This window comes from Helianthus annuus, chromosome 17 (genome assembly GCF_002127325.2).
Source record: "Helianthus annuus cultivar XRQ/B chromosome 17, HanXRQr2.0-SUNRISE, whole genome shotgun sequence".
Lineage (NCBI taxonomy): Eukaryota > Viridiplantae > Streptophyta > Magnoliopsida > Asterales > Asteraceae > Helianthus > Helianthus annuus.
This window is the reverse complement of record NC_035449.2, coordinates 84,606,739-84,625,234: the sequence shown is the minus strand read 5'-3', so window position 1 is coordinate 84,625,234 and position 18,496 is coordinate 84,606,739. Positions and strand designations below refer to the sequence as shown.

The window sequence follows — 18,496 nt, the reverse complement described above, 5'->3', positions numbered from 1 at the left end:
TCTGTAGGGATCACTATTTCAGCTCCAAACACTAAAGAAAATGGAGTCTGGCCAGTGGCATTCTTGGGAGTAGTTCTATCAGCCCATAACACATAAGGTAGCTCTTCTGACCATTTTCCTTTCTTGGATCCAAGCTTCTTCTTCAAGTTGTTGATGATGATCTTGTTGGATGATTCTACTTGACCATTAGCTTGTGGGTGGACTGGTGTTGATGTTATCATCAAATCTGGTAATAATGTTTCTTTTAATAAATGATATCACTTCTTTTTCTCTGACTTGAGCAAATGCTTCAGCTTCTATCTATTTGGAAAAGTAATCAATCATGGAAAGCATAAACATTTTTCCTCTTGGTGCTTTGGGAAGTTTGCCAACTATATCCATTCCCCATCTCATGAATGACCAATAAGAGGATATAGGATGTAGGAGCTCCGCTGGTTGATGAAGGATATTGCTATGTCTTTGACAAGCATCACATTTCTTGGCATAATCCACAGCATCCTTCTTCATTGTATGCCAATAGTATCCTGTTCTGAGGATCCTTGAGAACGATACTCTGCCCCCAGTGTGGTTTCCACAATTTCCTTCATGGAAATCCTTCAGGACTTCTTGGATTTCAGGATCCTCAATGCACCTTAGATATGGACCTGCAAGAGATCGTTTGTATAACATGTTATTTAATATTGTAAATTGAGATACCTTGACTTTGAAAGCTCTGGGATTTTCTCCTGTATGGATCTCTCCATGTTGTATATATCTCATGATTGGAAGGATCCAGGATCCTGAATGTGACTGTACATCATCACTAGGTATGATTGCAGAATCCTCCCCTATTCCATAGCTGTGTGATCCTCAATAGCAGGAGTCAAGATATAGATGATGGGAATTTTAATATCCTCTGGAATCTTCAATGATGATCCAAGGTTGGCCAAAGCATCAGCTTCTGCATTTTCTTCCCTGGGTACCTGTGTCAAACTAAAAGAAGAAAAAGAGTCTACCAACTTCTTGACTATCTCTAGATATTTGATTAGTCTTTCACCTTTAACAACATAAGAACCATTAAAGTGGTTAGTAATTAACAATGAGTCTACATGTACCTTAAGATACCTGATCCTCATATGCTTGGCAATTTGCAAACCAGTTATTAAGGCTTCATATTCAGCCTCATTATTAGTAGTTTGAAACTCACAAGCAATTGAGTGGGGTATTATGTCCCCCTGTGGCGATTTTAGTAGTACTCCTAGTCCAGTTCCTTTGACATGTAGGTCCCCTAACTGTGCGGATCATAACAGAATCGTCGATCTAACCTAGAGTGCGGAATCCCCTAGATCAGATTTCACAGAAAAGTGAAGAAACAGAAATCTCTATAAACCCGATCTTTATTGATTATCTTCAAACGATTATAATCAATAAAGATCCCAATTCGTCCAAGCCTTTCTCTTTCACGAATTTTCTCCAAGATGATTAAGGTGATTAGAAGATTAACCTAAACCCTAATGCTAAGCTTTGTTTATATAGGACAAAGCTTTGCATATGGGCTAGGTCATGGGCAAGGCCCATTTCGCAAACCATCCCCCATATGTGGGTTTGGTTTGGCCCAATCACTCTTAATTAACTATTACAAAGCTAAGCGCACTAACTGATTATCGTTTTACTAATTACAAGATATCCAAAGACCAAATCTAAGTTGTTGTCACAAATATGCACCAACATGACATTTGAAGCCCCGTCTATGAAGAGTATCCAAGGATCCTTAGTCTCTTCAAGCTGTTGAACTTCCAATTCAGCTTCCCTTTGTAGATCACTACTGAAATCAGCCACAAAGTCAGCCAAGGCTTGAGATTTCATGGCAGTTCTTGGTTCATATCGTATGCCATAAGCACTAAGCTTTACTGCCCATTTTGCCATTCTTCCTGACAATTCAGGTTTCCTAAGAACATTATTAATTGGGAAGTCAGTCTTAACAATAATAGCATGAGTTTCAAAATAATGGCGTAATTTAGTAGATGCCATAATCAAAGCAAGGATAAGTTTTTCTAAATGTGAATACCTGGAGTCAGCATCAAGCAAACTTTTACTTACATATTACATAGGATGTTGGGTACCTTCATGATCCTTTACAAGGACTACACTTACTGCCTTAGAAGAAACTGCCAAGTATAAGGATAATATATCCCCATTTTCCGGTTTCATTAAGGCTGGGGCTGAGGATAGATAATCCTTAAGGGCTTTGAGAGCATTCTCATGCTTTTCAGTCCACTCAAATTTCTTGTTCATTCTTAGGATGTTATAGAATTCCTTGCAATTCTCTGATGACTTTGAGATGAACCTGTTCAAAGCTGCGATCCTTCCTGTCAATCTTTGCACATCCTTAGCATTGGCAGGAGACTTAATATTCACAATCGCCTTGATTTGCTCTGGACTTGCCTCTATGCCTCTCACCATGTAACGTAGGAACTTGCCAGCTTTTACACCAAAGTGGCACTTGGAAGGATTCAATTTCATGTTGAATTTATCAAGGATATCAAATGCTTCTTCTAAATCTCTAAGGTGATCCTCAGCTCTTTTGGACTTAACCACCATGTCATCTATATACACTTCCATCGTGCGTCCAATTTGTTCTTTAAACATCATATTGACTAGCCTTTGGTAGGTAGCACCTGCATTTCTTAGTCCAAATGGCATAGCGATATAACATTAGATACCAGTTGGGGTCATAAAGGTTGTATCCTCTTGATCAGATGGTTCCATCTGAATTTGTTAAAATCCAGATGAAGCCTCTATGAAAGTCAACAACTCATGACCTGCGGTAGCATCCACCATGGAGTCAATGTGGAGTAATGGGAAAGGATCCTTGGGACATACCTTGTTTAAATTAGTAAAGTCAACACATACCCTCCACTTTCCATTTTTCTTTTGAACAACAACCACATTGGCTAACCACCTTGGATACTTAACCACTCTAATCATACCTGCTCGGAGCAGTCTATCTACCTCCTCCTGGATGATGGCATTCCTCTCAGGTGTAAACTTTCTCCTCTTTTGATGTATGGGTTTGAATGACCTGTCAATGCCAAGTTTATGAGTGATAATATCTTTAGAAATACCTGCCATGTCCTCATGCTTCCAGGCAAAGGTAGTTTTTCTACTCTTGAGGAAGGATACTAGATCCTGTTCGATGTCATTGAGGATCCTGGATCCTATAAAGACTTTGGATTCAGGATCCTGAGGATCCACCAAGATAACTTTAACATCTTGTTCTCTCGCCTCCAGGACATCTCTTGGAGGATACTTTAATTGTTATTGCTCCCTAGGTCTTGAGGCTGGCTTCATTGATGAAGTATAGCAATTCTTGGCCTCTTGTTTGTCGCTTTCAATCTTCACCACTCCCCATGGAGTAGGGAGTTTGACACATTGATGGTATGTAGATGGAACCGCTTTCATGTCATGTATCCATGGCCTGCCAAGGATACATTGCAACAGGATAAGCAATCAATAACACCATTTTTTTTAAAAGAATTAACTCCCTCTATGTAAATGGGATGTTTAATGTCCCCCAATGTGTTCTTGGTTTCTCCACTGAATCCCACAAGAACTGATGATCTTGGGATAATTTCTGATTCAGGGATGTTCATCTTCTTGAGGACATCAAGTTGAATGATATTCACTGAGCTTCCTCCATATATGAGAATCCTTCAAACAAAATGGTTAGATATAAACAAAGTAATAACAAGACCATCATGATGAGGATCCTGAATATCCACACGATTATCCTCATCGAAGGATATAACTTTCTCCTGTGTAAGGACTGAGGTTCGAATGGGTCTATCCCCATTATCCATCTTCGTCTCTTTAGCATGCATCTTAGCTGCTGAAAAGGAAGTACCACATATGTCTGATCCACCAGATATGAAGTTGATGATTTGTGCATCAGCTGGGGGAGCAGGAGCTCTTTCTGGAATCTTTTCAGGATCCTGGATCCTTGAATTTTTTCTTCCGAATAACTCCTTCAAATGTCCTTTACTTAACAGATAACCAATCTCTTTCCTGAGTGCTATGCATTCGTCAGTGAGATGGCCGAAATCTTCATGATATGCACACCATTTGGATTTGTCTTTTGTTGCAGCTGGCTTATCATTCTTTCTGGGCCATATTGCTTTTTCACCTAGATTCTGCATTGCAAGGATTAGTTCATTATTATCAACAGCAAAGCAATATTCAGAAATGGGTGGATAATCTTCGTCATCCTCTTCTTGCTCCACTGCATGCACGTTTTGATTATCAGACTTGTTATATGATTTGGACTTGTTGTTCCTGAAGTAGGATCCTTGCTTTTAAGATCCTGCCAGTCTTTCTTGGATCCTTTTATCATCCTCTAGACGGATGAATCTAAGGGACCTGGTTCTTACTTCATCAAGATTCCTGCAATGGGTCATGACAAGATCATCATAGAATTGTGAATCCTTAAGTAAACCCATTTTAAAGGCTTCTACAGCCGTAGCAATATCCAAATTAGGAATCTCTAAGGATTCTATACTGAATTTAGTGATATATTCTCTAAGTGATTCATTTTGACCTTGTGTTACCCTATATAGATCACTAGTTAATCGTTCAAATCTCCTACTGCATGAGAACTGGCTATTAAACAAATTAACTAGATTAGCAAATGAAGTAATAGAGTAAGGGGGAAGACTTAGCAGCCATTTAAGAGCTGATGACGTCAGTGTGGATCTAAAACCCTTGCATAGACATGCTTCTTTTAACCTCTCAGGAATGGGATTAATCTCCATTCTTTCTCTATACTGAGCTACATGCTCTTCTGGATCAGTTGAACCATCATATAGCTTCATATTTGGTGTCTGAAACCTCTTCGAAATCTCCGCATCACAAATAGGTGGTGCAAAGAGAGATATCTTGTGACTCCCATCTGAAATTTCAGGAATGGGCTTAACCACTCCTGGAACGCTGGATATCATATCCTTGAGTTTCTGCAATTCCTTAGCCATAGCTTGGTTGATTCCTTTATCCTGCACAAAGCCATGGTTGGCATTATAAGAAGTATTCAAAGTGTTACCTCCTGAGGGATTCAAGGTTGGGATTCCTGATGTGAATCCATATTGGCGAGATTCTGGTATGGAGTCTCCCAAGTGAATCTCTGAACTTCTGGGTTCTGCACTTCTTAAGGATCCTTGATCCTGAAATATGTGGGATCCTTGAAACACCAAAGCTTGAGGTCTTGGAGGATAATCCATGGATCCGTGAGCCTGAGATGAGGATCCTTGACCCTGAGACGGGGATCCTTGAACCTGAGATGAGGATCCGGATATTGAGAGTAGGATCCCTGAACTGTCTGCGTCCCCATGTATCCTCCTGAACTAGTGAAGGATCCTTGATGCTGGAAGGAGGATCCTTGAGGCTGAAAAGAGGATCCTGAAGGCTGAAAGTAGGATCCTTGTGCCTGAGTCATTGCCGATGATCCATAACGCATACCCAATGATCCACCCTGGTACTGGACATCTCTGATGCTGTAGAGTGTTGGGCGGTTGTGACTGGAGTGTCGAAATTCAGCGATCTCGGCATCAAAGGAGAGTGATCCTCCGTTGATCTCTTCAATTTCTTGATGTCGTCAATCTCTCGAAGGATCCTGTCATTAGTTCTGTCCTGCTGCTGCATGTAATCCCTCATCTGCAAAATCAATGAATAAAGATCATTGTTAGTAAGACTAGAAGAAACAACGGAGGTTAATTTTGAGAAAACGGAGGTTTGTTTCTTCGCAGCGTTCTCCGCATTCTTCTAGGATCCAGAAGAAACAAGTGGCAAAGGTGGAATGCCCTGTGAAGAGATGATCGCCGGCATGGAGCTTGAAGTGTTCTTCACTTGAGAAGCCATGTGGTTGATGGTAATGAACCGAAATGAATGAAATGAACAAAATTTCTCAGAATTGAAGCACCAATTGCCCCACGGTGGGCGCCAAACTGTTTTGGTCAAAAATCACACAAGGATAATGCAACCAAATCCGATTTTGTGAGGTGTGATGCTTGGTTTAATGATCAAATGTATGAATAATGTATGAATGAAATGAATGGTGAACACAAGGATTTATACGAGGAAAAAGCCCTTGATCAATGTATGATCTCCGGCACAAAAAATCTCGGGTGATGGAAACTACCGATCACCAACTATATTAAACATATAAGGTTTACAAATCGGGATGATAACAAGCTCGGTACAAGGATCACTAGTGTGCAAAGAGTTCTCAAGAGTAGTGTGTGTTGCTAACTGTTATCTAATCAAGCTTATTGTCCCCTTTTAAAAATAGAAACTAGCTAGCTAACTAACAATCCGAAAAAGGTGCAAGTTCTCCCACGATCACCACAACGGTCGAAGAGCTCATGCACGTGCAGAATTAGAAGGCATATTCCCCTGAAATCTCGGTTAGACCAAGTCCCACTCGACCTGCAAAACAAGTTCAAATATAATGAAAACAATTGTTAGTATTAGGATAATAATGAGGATCCTGGATCCTTAGTCCTGCAATGTCTTTTGAAGATCCTTAATTCAAACTGAACTGAGGATCTGTGATCCATGCCACACTAGAGGATCCGTGATCCATAGGCTGTAAAATTCTATCCCTAACAATAGGGAAAGAACAAAAAACTTTAGTTGCAGATGGGAATCATGGCTCAACCGATTATCGGGATAGGTGGGGGTTGCAGGTTTGAGGTGGTGGTCGCTGGAAGCGAGGGGTTGCAGTGGTTTTAGGTTTCAGGTGGTGGAAAGATAGTTTGGATTTAAAAACGGTGAAGGGGGTCAACAGTGGTGCACGGTAAGTGGGGGTTGAGGTGCTCGAAGAAGGTGGGGGTGGCTCTGATTAACCCATTTCAAGCAACTACCATTAACCACCACCGGAGATAGAGGGGCGCCATAGAGAGAAATTGAGAGAGAGATCAGAGATGGCAGAAGAGACCGCCGGCCATGGCATCCGGACGAATGGTATATTCAGACGAAGAAGTGGGAAGACGGAGACAGGGTGCCGTCGGTGGTTAATGATGTTCAAAGGTGGTTACGGTGGTTGATATGATGTAGATCCATAGTGGTTGTTCTATTCTTGTAGGTTGTCGGTTGTTCATTGTGATTATCCGGTGGTGCAGGTGGTTATGGTTCTGGTGGTTGTTTGAAAGGGTTGAATTGGAGCCAATGGTGCAGGTCACCATTGTGAATGCTCTTAGTTTGAATATTTGGATTTCGATATTTTAATTTGGGTTATTTGATGTTTGATGATGATTTCAAATTTCATAAATAGTTAGATTTGCAAAAAAAATCTTCAATGGAGCAGGTACACATAAAAAGGAAGCAAAAAATGACAAAAGAGTAGTAAAGCAGCAGCAAAACGGTTTCCTATCGAGTTTTGATGACAAAACGGTGACAAAATGCGTTCACAAAAATCCTATTTTCTGATAATGTTTCCTCCATGTTAAAGGTTGTTCATCTTCTCCATGGTAATAATCCCAAAAAAAAAAAAAAAAAAAAAACTAAGACAATCCATTTTGTTGGTCCCCCACAGTCCCATAGAAACTTGCGATTTTTAATTTAGTCCCATTTTTAATTCAAACCTCATTTGAATATTTGGACAACAAATTCTAGACTTTCTCTAAATGTTCTACACCACAAAAGCATCTATCTAAATTTAGCCTCATCGGCACCGTGAATTTTTGTCATAGGAAACATGTGTTTTACCTTTTAATGTGTTTATATATTATTTTATTAGGGAAAAGATCAAATAGGAAGTTAATTTTCGCTAGGAAGGATAGGAAGCCATAGGATTATGACATGTGGCAAATTTTAAAATAAAGAGAAAGGGTATTTTAGTCAATCTAACTCCTTCTTTTTCCTTTTTAAAAACCCAGTAAATTCAAAAATCCACCATTTTCAAAACCCACCATCTTCAACTATTTCTTCACTTTCTATCTCAATAATCACTACATTATAGTGCGATTTTCATCACCAATTAATGATTCAGTACCCGATCAACGTGTTCTTCAGCTTTTTTTGAAGAAAACCCAGTTTAATTTCATAAAAAAAAATCTCATTTTTCCGGTGATTTTGGAGATAATCACTCGATTCGTTCGATTCGAGCGTTGATAAGTGTTTCTATCATTCAAATTTCGTCAATTGATGAAGAAATCGGCTTCAATCCATGTAAGAAATTCTTTAATTTCATTTTCATGATCTGGGTTTTTGATTTAGTCATTGCGTTTTACGATCTTTGCGGGGGTCCGGGGGCGGCAGCCCCCGGTAGCGGGGTCCTAGGGGCGGCAGCCCCTGGCTGGGAAAATTTTTTTTTTCGATTAAATTGCTGTACTAAAAACGCATCAGAAAAATTAATTTTCCAGAAATTTGCTCATTTCGAAGACAGTAATTCGTAGACAATTCAGACAGTTCACAGGGACAGACAGTTTTATGTGTCCATTGCGTTTTAGAAATAAGAGAGTTTTATGTGGTTTCTGGCTATTGCGTTTTAGAAAAAAAAACACACTTTTAAGTGTTTTTAGTCATTGCGTTTTAGGTAAAACACATTTTTTAGGTGTTTTCAGTCCATTGCGTTTTAGAATGAGTCATTTTTAAGTGTATTCTGGCCATTGCGTTTTACATATAAGACATTTCTTTGTGTTTTTGGTGCATTGCGTTTTAGGTAAAACACTTTTTTATGTGTTTTCAGTCCATTGCGTTTTAGAAAACAGACATTTTAAGTGTATTCTGGCCATTGCGTTTTACAAATAAGTCATTTCTTTGTGTTTTTTGTGCATTGCGTTTTAGGTAAAACACTTTTTTATGTGTTTCTGGCCATTACGTTTTACAAATAAGACATTTCTATGTGTTTTCTGGTCATTACGTTTTACAAATAAGTCATTTCTTTGTGTTTTTGGTGCATTGCGTTTTAGAAAAATGTCACTTTTTAGGTTTTTTTTTCATTGCGTTTTACGTTGTTTTTCTATTGCGTTTTACGCAACTGGGTTAAATTTTTTTTTTTAAATATAGCAATAGTATACTCGTTTTAAAGATAAAAAAACGCTCGTTTTTTTGGTGCAATTTTTATAAAAAAAATAATGTCGTATGAAAGAGTTATTAACGTTTAAAAAATGTGGGGGAATTGGAGGAGAGAGAAACTATTGGTTTGGATTGACTAGAATGCCCTTGAACAAACTCACGCGCCTCTTTTCTTCCTTTCAATTTCCCTGATTTAATCTTAGCCCTTGATTAACTTAATGGATGGTCAAGATCACTTTCTATCCTTCCTAGCCAAATAAACTTCCTATTGTATCTCCACCCTATTTTATTATTAATAATTAATATTAATTATCAATATTACAAGAAACCTATGTAAATCTAAATTCTAACTTTCTAACTACTATAATAAAAGAAACCACTTTAGGGACACTTGTCATCATATTAGGCCACCTGTTATAGATAATTATTATTTTAATTTAATCTTTTCTAATTAATTATAGATAACTCTCCTATTAAATATTATTTAGTTTAATATCTTATGAATAATTATTATTTAGTTTAATCTTTTCTTCTCATTTATAATATTATTTAGAGAAAATTATGATTTTGACCCCTGTAGTTATATGACTTTTACCCTTTTAGTCCAAAAAAGAATTTTTTAACATCTAAGCCCCCACTGTCTTTTTTTCTAGCCCTTTTGACCCCTAACACTAACCCCATCCATTAAATGTTATGGGCCAAAAGGGTTAAAAAAAGACGTTAGGGGCCAAAAAGGTTAGAAAAAAAGACGTTGGGGGCTTAGATGTTAAAAAATTCTTTTTTAGGCTAAAAGGGTAAAAGTGATATAACCACGGGGCCAAAATCGTAATTTTAATTTTTGATGTATAAAATTGGATTTATTCAATTCGTAATATACACGAGGTTTTTAAGGATATATATATTTTTTTATTATTTAGTAAAGAAAATTAGATTTATTCAAACCGTGTAATACGCACATTTTTAAAGATATATTTTTTTATTATTTGGTATATAAAATTACATTTATTCAACCCGTGTAATAAATGGAGTTTTTTAAAGATGTATTATTTTATTATTTGGTAAACAATGTTACATTTATTCAACCCGTGTAATACATGTGGTTTTAAAAATATAACTTTTTTATTTTGTATATAAAATTACATTTATTTAACTTGTACAATATTGTTCTTATAGATATAACTTTTTATTATTTAATATATAAAATTATATTTATTCAACTCATGCAATAAAAAAAGTTTTTAAGTATATATTATTTTATTATTTAGTATATAAAATTTATTTATTCAACCCGTGTAATACACGGGGTTATAATCTAGTGTAGTATAAAGCAAGTACAGTTGCAGCTTTCAGTGGCGAAGCTTGACGTTTTCGACCAGGGGGTCGAAAACGTATGTACCCAAAAATTTATATACGAAAACTACATATATAATGCTATTTAGTTAAAAGTTCGGAGGATCGGACGACCCACCAGCCCCTTCAAAGTTGCGCCATTAGTAGATGTTATTAGCAATTTGCATTAAATGTTTTTTTTTCCATACCATGAAATTCATTAGTAGCCTTAAGTCAGTGCCAAAAATTTCCATCAAGATGTTTCAAATTTAGCAACAACCACTTTTCAATCTTCTATTGGCATCATCATATTCCTCTTGTTCTTCAATGTCATTAAAAAAAGGAAATTGGTCCGTAATAATCTCTACTAGACGTCATTGGCTCTTGGCAGTCTCATCTTTGAATATTTCTCCTGCCGGGACAACCTTTCACCTATTTTTCCTCCACCTGTCCCCCGTTTAAAAAGTTAACGCAATTAAGTTTTTTCTGAATTACAAACAGATGTTTTAGGAATTTTTTAACAGAATTACGATACAAGTCGATTGACATAAAACTTACCTCGAAACGGTCCTCCAAACGACGAAAATGATGCTTCAATTCGGGTGTTTAAACTTCCAATTAACAAAAAACAAGTCGTTTGGAGCATCATTTCGAGGTAAGTTTTACGTCAATAGACTCGCATCATCGTTCTAATCAAAAGTCATAAAACATTTGTTTGTTATTCAGAAAAAAAAACTTAACTCCGTTAAGTTTTTTGACGAGGAACCAGTGGAGGAAAAATAGGTGAAAGATTGGACTAGTAGGGATAATATTCAAAGGTGTGACTGCCAATGGCCAATGACGTCTAGTAGAGATTATCACCGGCCAATTTCCCTTAAAAGAAATTCAAAAAAAAAAAAAAAAAAAACACACACCAACTGCCACCAGGTCCAACTCCTCTTCCCTTCTTTGGCTGCATCATCCAAATGCTTCAAAACTGGCCAACCTTCATTTAGATCCACAAGCTCATGGACGATTACAAGTCCCCAATCATTTGCATTCGGGTAATCGGGTAAATGGGTATGTGGTTTTGGGTAATCAGGTCAGGTATCACCTAATCCCATACCCTACCATACCCGCGAATATTTTAAAACTAATCTCATACCCAGCCCAATACCCATTAGGTATCGGGATACCCATCCCATTTGTGTCGGGTTTCGGGTGTACCCGTCGGCTCGGGTATTTTTGTCATCCCTAGTCATGTTATGTATTTTTTTCATTAGCCTAACTAAAATAACCCTAAAACTCTATATGTTTATATATTACTTATATATATATATTTTTATATAATTTTTCAAGCTTGTCATGTTATGTATTTTATATATATTTTTATATAATTTATGAAGTAATCCGGGTTTTAAATCCGGTCGAACCGGTCCGACCTTTAACCCTGTAAGGAGACCGGATCAGAGTAGGCTCGAGCGGCAGCGGAACAAACAAACACACACACTAGCAGAAAATAAAGAACACGAGAATTTACGTGGTTCGGTCAAGGTGACCTACGTGTTAGAGCTTATGAGATCGTTGATACTTGTGCTGGATTAGTTTAATAGTAGTTAGTAGCTATTTTGAATGTATAGGGGCTTATTTTGTAACTCTCTAGAATTAGTAATCCTGACTTGGTGTAGTTAAGATTCCAGCAAATTTATAAATTTGCTGGCAAGTCAGGAGTCTACTATAAATACCCCAAGCATTGTAACCTAGCCAAGCTTTTGGCTCTTTGATGAATATTAGTGTTGTTACTTTCTCTTGTTGATCTTGTGCTCAAATCTGATATCCAAGGTTGTTTATTGTTATATCTTATTGTTTGGATTCAATACAACACTTGTTGTATTCATTAATCCATTAGCTTCACCTTCATCTTTGATTCTTCTTGACTTTTCATATCTCAAACACCTAATCAATAGGTGTTATGGGCTAAAACAACCAACCACTGTGATCCGGATACGTTTTGGGATCTACAATTTGGTATCAGAGCCTTTGTGCTCTTGGTTGTTGTGTTCTTGTTGAGATTTTTCATTGTTTTGAAGGTTTTTTTAAAGTTTCAAGGTTTTTCAAATTTTTGAGCTTAAAATGGATTGATTTGGTGTGTTTAATCGATAGGATGCTGTTAATACTTGATTAGAGAGTCATTTTGGACATTTTGTTGCATCAAAACATGGTTTTTGAGCTGTTTTTGAGTGATTAGAGGGTTTTAGTTCGTGTTAAACCCTCTGTCCAGCGAAATTAACTTGAAGCCAGCGAACTCAGCGTTGAATATAGCGAAGTAAACCAAATCGTTGAGAATCTTATCGCATAATCATTAATTTCGCCGACCATTGTTCAAGCGAAATTGTTGATCATTAGCGAAATAGTGTCAATTGTCCCTTGAGCGAAATTATCGAAGGCGACTTCGAGAGCCGTAATAGCGAACCACAGCGTTCTTATCACGGTTATCAGTGAAATTTACCTAACATCTGTCTGTGTTTTGATTTGTCAGCGAAGTTACGTGATCGCTCGTGCAGGATTGCATAACTCTCCAGCGAAGGTAGCGGATTAGCTAGCGAAGGTGTTCAATCATCATCGGTCATCGGCGAAATTAAGTGCCCTGTCAGCGAATTTAATATCTGATCAGCTCATACTTGTCTAAATCAAGCAAAGATGTCGCTAAATCAACTAAGTCCAATTGCTCAAGCGGAACTTGAAACTGGAACTACCACTCGTCCACCAAAGTTGAAAGGGGCGGAAGACTTTAGCACTTGGAAAAATCGAATTCAATCGTTCTTCGAGTACACGGACTACAATTTGTGGCTCTCTGTTACCGCTGGTCCTCATATTCCAACGGTAGTTCGAGGTGATGCAGTAGTTGCTAACAATGACGCTACTACCTTCACTGATGAAGACAAGGCTCTCATTCAACGTGATCGTCGCGCACACGCTGCTCTAACCATGGCTCTATCAACCAACGATTGCAACATGTTTGAAGAACACCGAACTGCAAATGCACTCTGGAATGCATTAATCGAGTACTATGAAGGAAATGAAGAACTGATCGAAAGCAAGAGAGATATGGTGTAGAAACAATACGACATGTTTTGCGGAGTTCGTGGAGAAAGTCTTTCTGATCACATCAGTCGCTTCTTGAACATGATGACCAAAATGAAGAAGGCAGGAAATCCTGTTACCAATCGTGCTGCAATAAAGAAGCTGCTTGATTCACTCCCCAAGGAATGGAGCCTACAATGCATGATGATCAAGAAGGATTTCCTCAACAATCCTAATCCTGTCACTCTGTCAGATCTGATCAACACCCTAAGAGCCTTTGAAATGGATGTTAACAAAAGAGAGATGAACACTACTGGGTATCAACCTAAGTCAACTCAACCTTCAGCTGGATTGAAGAATGTGGCATTTCTCGCTTCAGGGGGCATCACTCCACAAGCTTCTGACTTAATTTACGCGAACGCTTCCGCAAGCGCATCTAAAGCCCCACAACTTGTTGAAAAGACCATCACTGTGGATACTCAAGTGTTGAAAGTATCCACTGAAAATGTGGCACTCTTCAACACATTTCTGAGCAGGTTGATCCAGATGATATGGAAGAAATGGATCTGAAATGGCAAATGGCCATGATCACTTTGAGGTTAAAGAAATTTCAAGACAAGACAGGAAAGCGTTTAGGTCTTGGAAAAGCTGGCTTTGACAAATCTAAGCTGAGGTGCTACAACTGCAAGAATCTAGGACACTTCAAGCGCGATTGTCCTCTGTTAAAAGAAGGAAACAGTGAAACTACTCCTGCTATTAAGCAAATCACAGTTGAAGAGAACAAAAACAATGCGTCTCCCAGCATGCCAAAAGCTTTAGTCGTTGAAGACTATGATTGGAGTGAGGAAATCACTGAAGCAAAGCAGCAAGTTAACAAAGCCCTGATGGCCAAGATCTCAGGTGAATCATCTGCAAGGCAGTTTGAGAAGCAGACAGCTGGAATTCCGACTGGAGACAATGCTGCTGACAAGGGATTGAAAAGCATTCTTACTTCATTGGAGACTTGTGATCAAGCAAAAAAAACATGTTGCTAAAGAAACATCTGAGAAAGGCAAGGATAAGGTCCAAGCAGCAGCCATGAAAGCAGATTCATCAAAAGAAAAGGCTGACAAGGACTTGGTAAATAGTATTCCACTTAGTTTTAAAGAAAAATTATGCTCACCAGCATGCGTTGATGTCGTGGCACATTACAAATTCTTAAACCTAGAATTTGAAAGGCAAAAAGACAAAGCTTTAAAATTTAACAACGAGCTTAAACAGAACGAGGCTGCATATCAGAGAAAGTTGAACTCAACTTTGGCTGAAATGCAAACCCTTAAAGAATTTGTGTTTAGAAAAGATTTTATCATTAATGATCTTACAGAAAGATTAGAAAAAGCTTTGAACGAAAAGAACAAACTTCAAATTATAATAGATAAATGGAATGTCAGTCAAAAGGCCTTTACTGACATGAAAAATTGCCAACGACCAACGTTTGTGAAAGACGGGATTGGATATAAGGATAGGCACGGAAATGAAAGAAAACTTTTCTTTCCACCCCACAGCAAAAACTACGTGCCTATGCCGACTCCCCATCCCGAAAATGATCTCATAAATGAAAAGGCCTCAGTTGAACAAAATGAATTTTATAAAAATGAGACAACCGCTAACTGTTCTAAAAGCAATGCAGATCCCATTGAGGGTAAAGAAGATGTGTGCGATGAGGATGGAGACTGCGGCGGGTCAAAAATAGGAATTGGATATTCAGGCGACAGTTATTCCACCGTTAACTGGTTCGTCTGGAATTGTTCTAAGAAAAACAATGTTAAGGATGAATGTAATAATTTAAGTAGGATGGATGACTGTAATGGCCAAGTGCCTAAATTTAAATCCTTGGATGACTGTAAGGACCATGTGCCTACATTTGAGACCCGTGATCGTGAACATTTTGTGTCTGAATGTCATGATTTGAATTATGTGTGTTGTGATGATAAAGTTGCTTGTGAATCTCCTGTATTTGTGCCAGAATTAAAAAGGAATAGCTTTGGAAAATTCCTTACAAAGGAAATTCCCGAATTTATTCCTTCCAGAACAGGTATGACAGAATCAGAAAGGAGCGTCACTGAAGACCATGATAATGAAAATTCAAGCGTCACTACCACAGAAGACGAGCAAATATCAGAAAGTTCAAGTGAAGATCAAGCAACTAGTGTTGAAAGCTTCGAGTGTTCAAGTTATGAAGCTATTGAAGACCAAGATTCAAAAGGCACAAACAAAGATCGAAGCTACAATGAGTCAAATTACGAAGCAAGTGAAGAACAAAGCTCGAGCGAGGACAACACGTCTGAAAACTGATTCGATTCAGACAGCGATGAAGAACTTTCAGAAGATGAAAGCAGAGTGGACAAGAAAATGAAGAAAGCAGAAAATTCAAGATGCTTTCGCTGTGGTCATTTAGGACATACAGCGAAACATTGTAAAACCAAAAAGTTTTCCAAACCAGAACATGATTTTCTTACAAACGTCACATATCAATTAAATTATCTTAAGAAATCTGTTAAAAATCTGGTGGAATCAATTGCCTATTTTTGGAAACAAAAAGAGGTCAACGTGGGTCAAAACCACGACAGATTCGAAATGAAGCAAATTTGGGTTCCTAAATCAAACTAATTTGTATATTTTTATATTTGTGTATATCAGAATAAACTCCAGAAATGGCTTCGAATGCTCATGGAATACATCTGGCACGTCGACAGCGGATGTTCAAGACACATGACTGGATTGAAGGAACTGCTGAAGAACTTTCGCTTCATTGATGGTGATTTCGTATCTTTCGCTGGAGACGAAAAGGGAGGAAAGATTGTTGGAGTAGGAGATGTGGTGTCCGAAGCCCTCACGCTGGAAAATGTCAACTATGTTCCAGAGCTGTGCTACAATCTTATGAGTGTCTCTCAAGTCTGCGATAAAGGAATCTCGGTGCTTTTCAATGACATGGAATGCTTGTTCCTGAAGCCCGGCTATGTTGTTCCTGCAGAAATGATCATGCTCACTGCTCCAAGATAGAACAACACATACGTGCTCAACATGAAAAATGCCAAGACAAATGACAACTTGACATGCTTAATCTCCAAAGCTTCAGAATCGGAGTCACTGCTTTGGCATAGACGACTGGGCCATGTTAATTTCAAAAATATGAACAAACTCTCTAAGTTAAGCTTAGTTAGAGGTCTTCCAATTAAAGAATTTCCATTTTCTGAAAAATGTATTGCATGCGCCCAGGGAAAGCAGCATAAGAAACCGCACAAGTCCAAAGCAGTGAACACGATATCTGCACCACTTCAATTGTTGCATATGGATCTCTTTGGTCCTATCAGTGTTAAAAGTCTTGCTAAAAGCTCTTATTGTTTGGTTGTAACAGATGATTTCTCTCGGTTTTCATGGGTATATTTTCTTGAAGCAAAAAGCGAGACAGCTGAAGTTTTGAAATCATTCATTCCGCTGATTGAAAACGTGACCAAGCTAAAAGTGAAGTCTATCAGAAGCGACAACGGGTCCGAGTTCAAGAATCAGACCTTCATATCGTTCTGTACAGAAAAGGGAATTCATCTCCAATACAGTGCAGCCAGAACTCCCCAACAAAATGGAGTTGCTGAACGCAAGAATAGAACGCTGATCGAAGCTGCACGAACCATGCTGGTGGACTCAAAGCTTCCAATTATTTTCTGGGCAAAAGCAGTTAATACGGCATGCTACGTTCTAAACAGGGTACTCATCGTGAAACCTCATGGAAAGACAGCATATGAAATTCTCTTCAAAAGAAAGCCACTTATTGACTTCTTTAGACCATTCAGCTGCTCGTGCACTCTTTTAAACACTCAAGAAAATCTCGTCAAATTTGAAGCAGTGGGTGATATCTGCTACTTTATGGGGTATTAATCCACACAGAAAGCTTACCGTGTCTACAACAAACGAACAAAAATGGTAATTGAATCTTACTATGTTGACTTTCAAGAAGGAAATTACACCAACACCGGAAGTACTCCTGATTGGTTCTATGATGTGGGTGTGATCTTCAACAACTTTGAAATTCCGGAGATTGTACCTGACCATGAGCCAGTTGAAGACACTCAAGTTGAACCATTGTTTGACTCGTCTGACATTGGCTTGACTCCTTTCACCACCCGCTTATCTCCATCATCCGCTGATCCTATTCTGACTGTAAATGAAACAACTGGTGACACTTCGCCTGAGAACACCCAAGACAATGGTGCTTCTTCTTCACAGGCGAATGTGAATGAGCCAACTCAAGAAGATGATCCACCAGTGATTTACGTGGACGAACACTTCACCAACCTTCCGCAGCAGATTGAATCTCTGACAAATGCCGGATACAAGACAAATAGAAATCATCCTCTTGAAAACGTCATCGGCGCCGTAGAAGAAGGAGTACGTACTCGCGGGCAGTCGTCAAGCATCAACAAAGGTCTCTTCGCAGCTTTTCTATCACAATCAGTTCCACGTGACATCGAAGACGCTATTCAAGACTCCAGCTGGGTTCAGGCAATGCAAGAAGAGTTATCTCAATTCAGGAAGCTCAAAGTTTGGGAACTTGTAGATCTACCTGAAGGAAAGTTTCCAATTGGCACTAAATGGGTCTTTCGAAATAAGATGGATGATCGTGGGGTGGTTATCAAGAACAAGGCTCGATTGGTAGTACAGGGTTTTCGACAAGTAGAAGTGATTGACTACGAAGAAGTCTTTGCTCCAGTCGCACGATTGGAGGCAATCAGAATATTCCTGGCATACGCCTCATATAGAAACTTCAAAGTCTTTCAAATGGATGTTAAAAGTGCATTTCTATACGGGAAAGTAAAGGAAGAAGTTTACGTATGTCAGCCTCCAGGGTTCGAAGATCCACACTTTCCAGGTCGCTACTTCAAGCTAGATAAAGCACTTTATGGTCTTCATCAAGCTCCACGCGCGTGGTACGAGACTTTGTCCACTTATTTGTTGGAATGTGGATATACCAGAGGGAAGATCGACATGACTTTATTTACAAAAAAGATCGGAGAGGATGTAA

At 38.5% G+C, this 18,496-nt stretch overlaps 1 protein-coding gene across 1 annotated transcript; it reads left to right on the top strand.

The window, feature by feature from the left end:
* The first annotated feature begins 15,828 nt into the window (after positions 1-15,828).
* On the top strand, positions 15,829-16,479 carry LOC110924462. The gene is made up of 2 exons (XM_022168465.1): positions 15,829-16,020; positions 16,117-16,479. The coding sequence occupies exons 1-2, from the start codon at positions 15,829-15,831 to the stop codon at positions 16,477-16,479; spliced, it is 555 nt and encodes a 184-aa protein (XP_022024157.1).
* Positions 16,480-18,496: the final 2,017 nt, after the last annotated feature.

What these genes read in the sequence shown, in the direction of transcription:
- LOC110924462 (XM_022168465.1), top strand. Translation starts at nt 15,829, where the DNA reads ATGAAGAAAGCAGAAAATTCAAGATGCTTTCGCTGTGGTCATTTAGGA. An exon ending in ATTTTTGGAAACAAAAAGAG is followed by an intron (nt 16,021 to 16,116) that starts GTCAACGTGGGT and finishes TGTGTATATCAG; the next exon opens with AATAAACTCCAGAAATGGCT.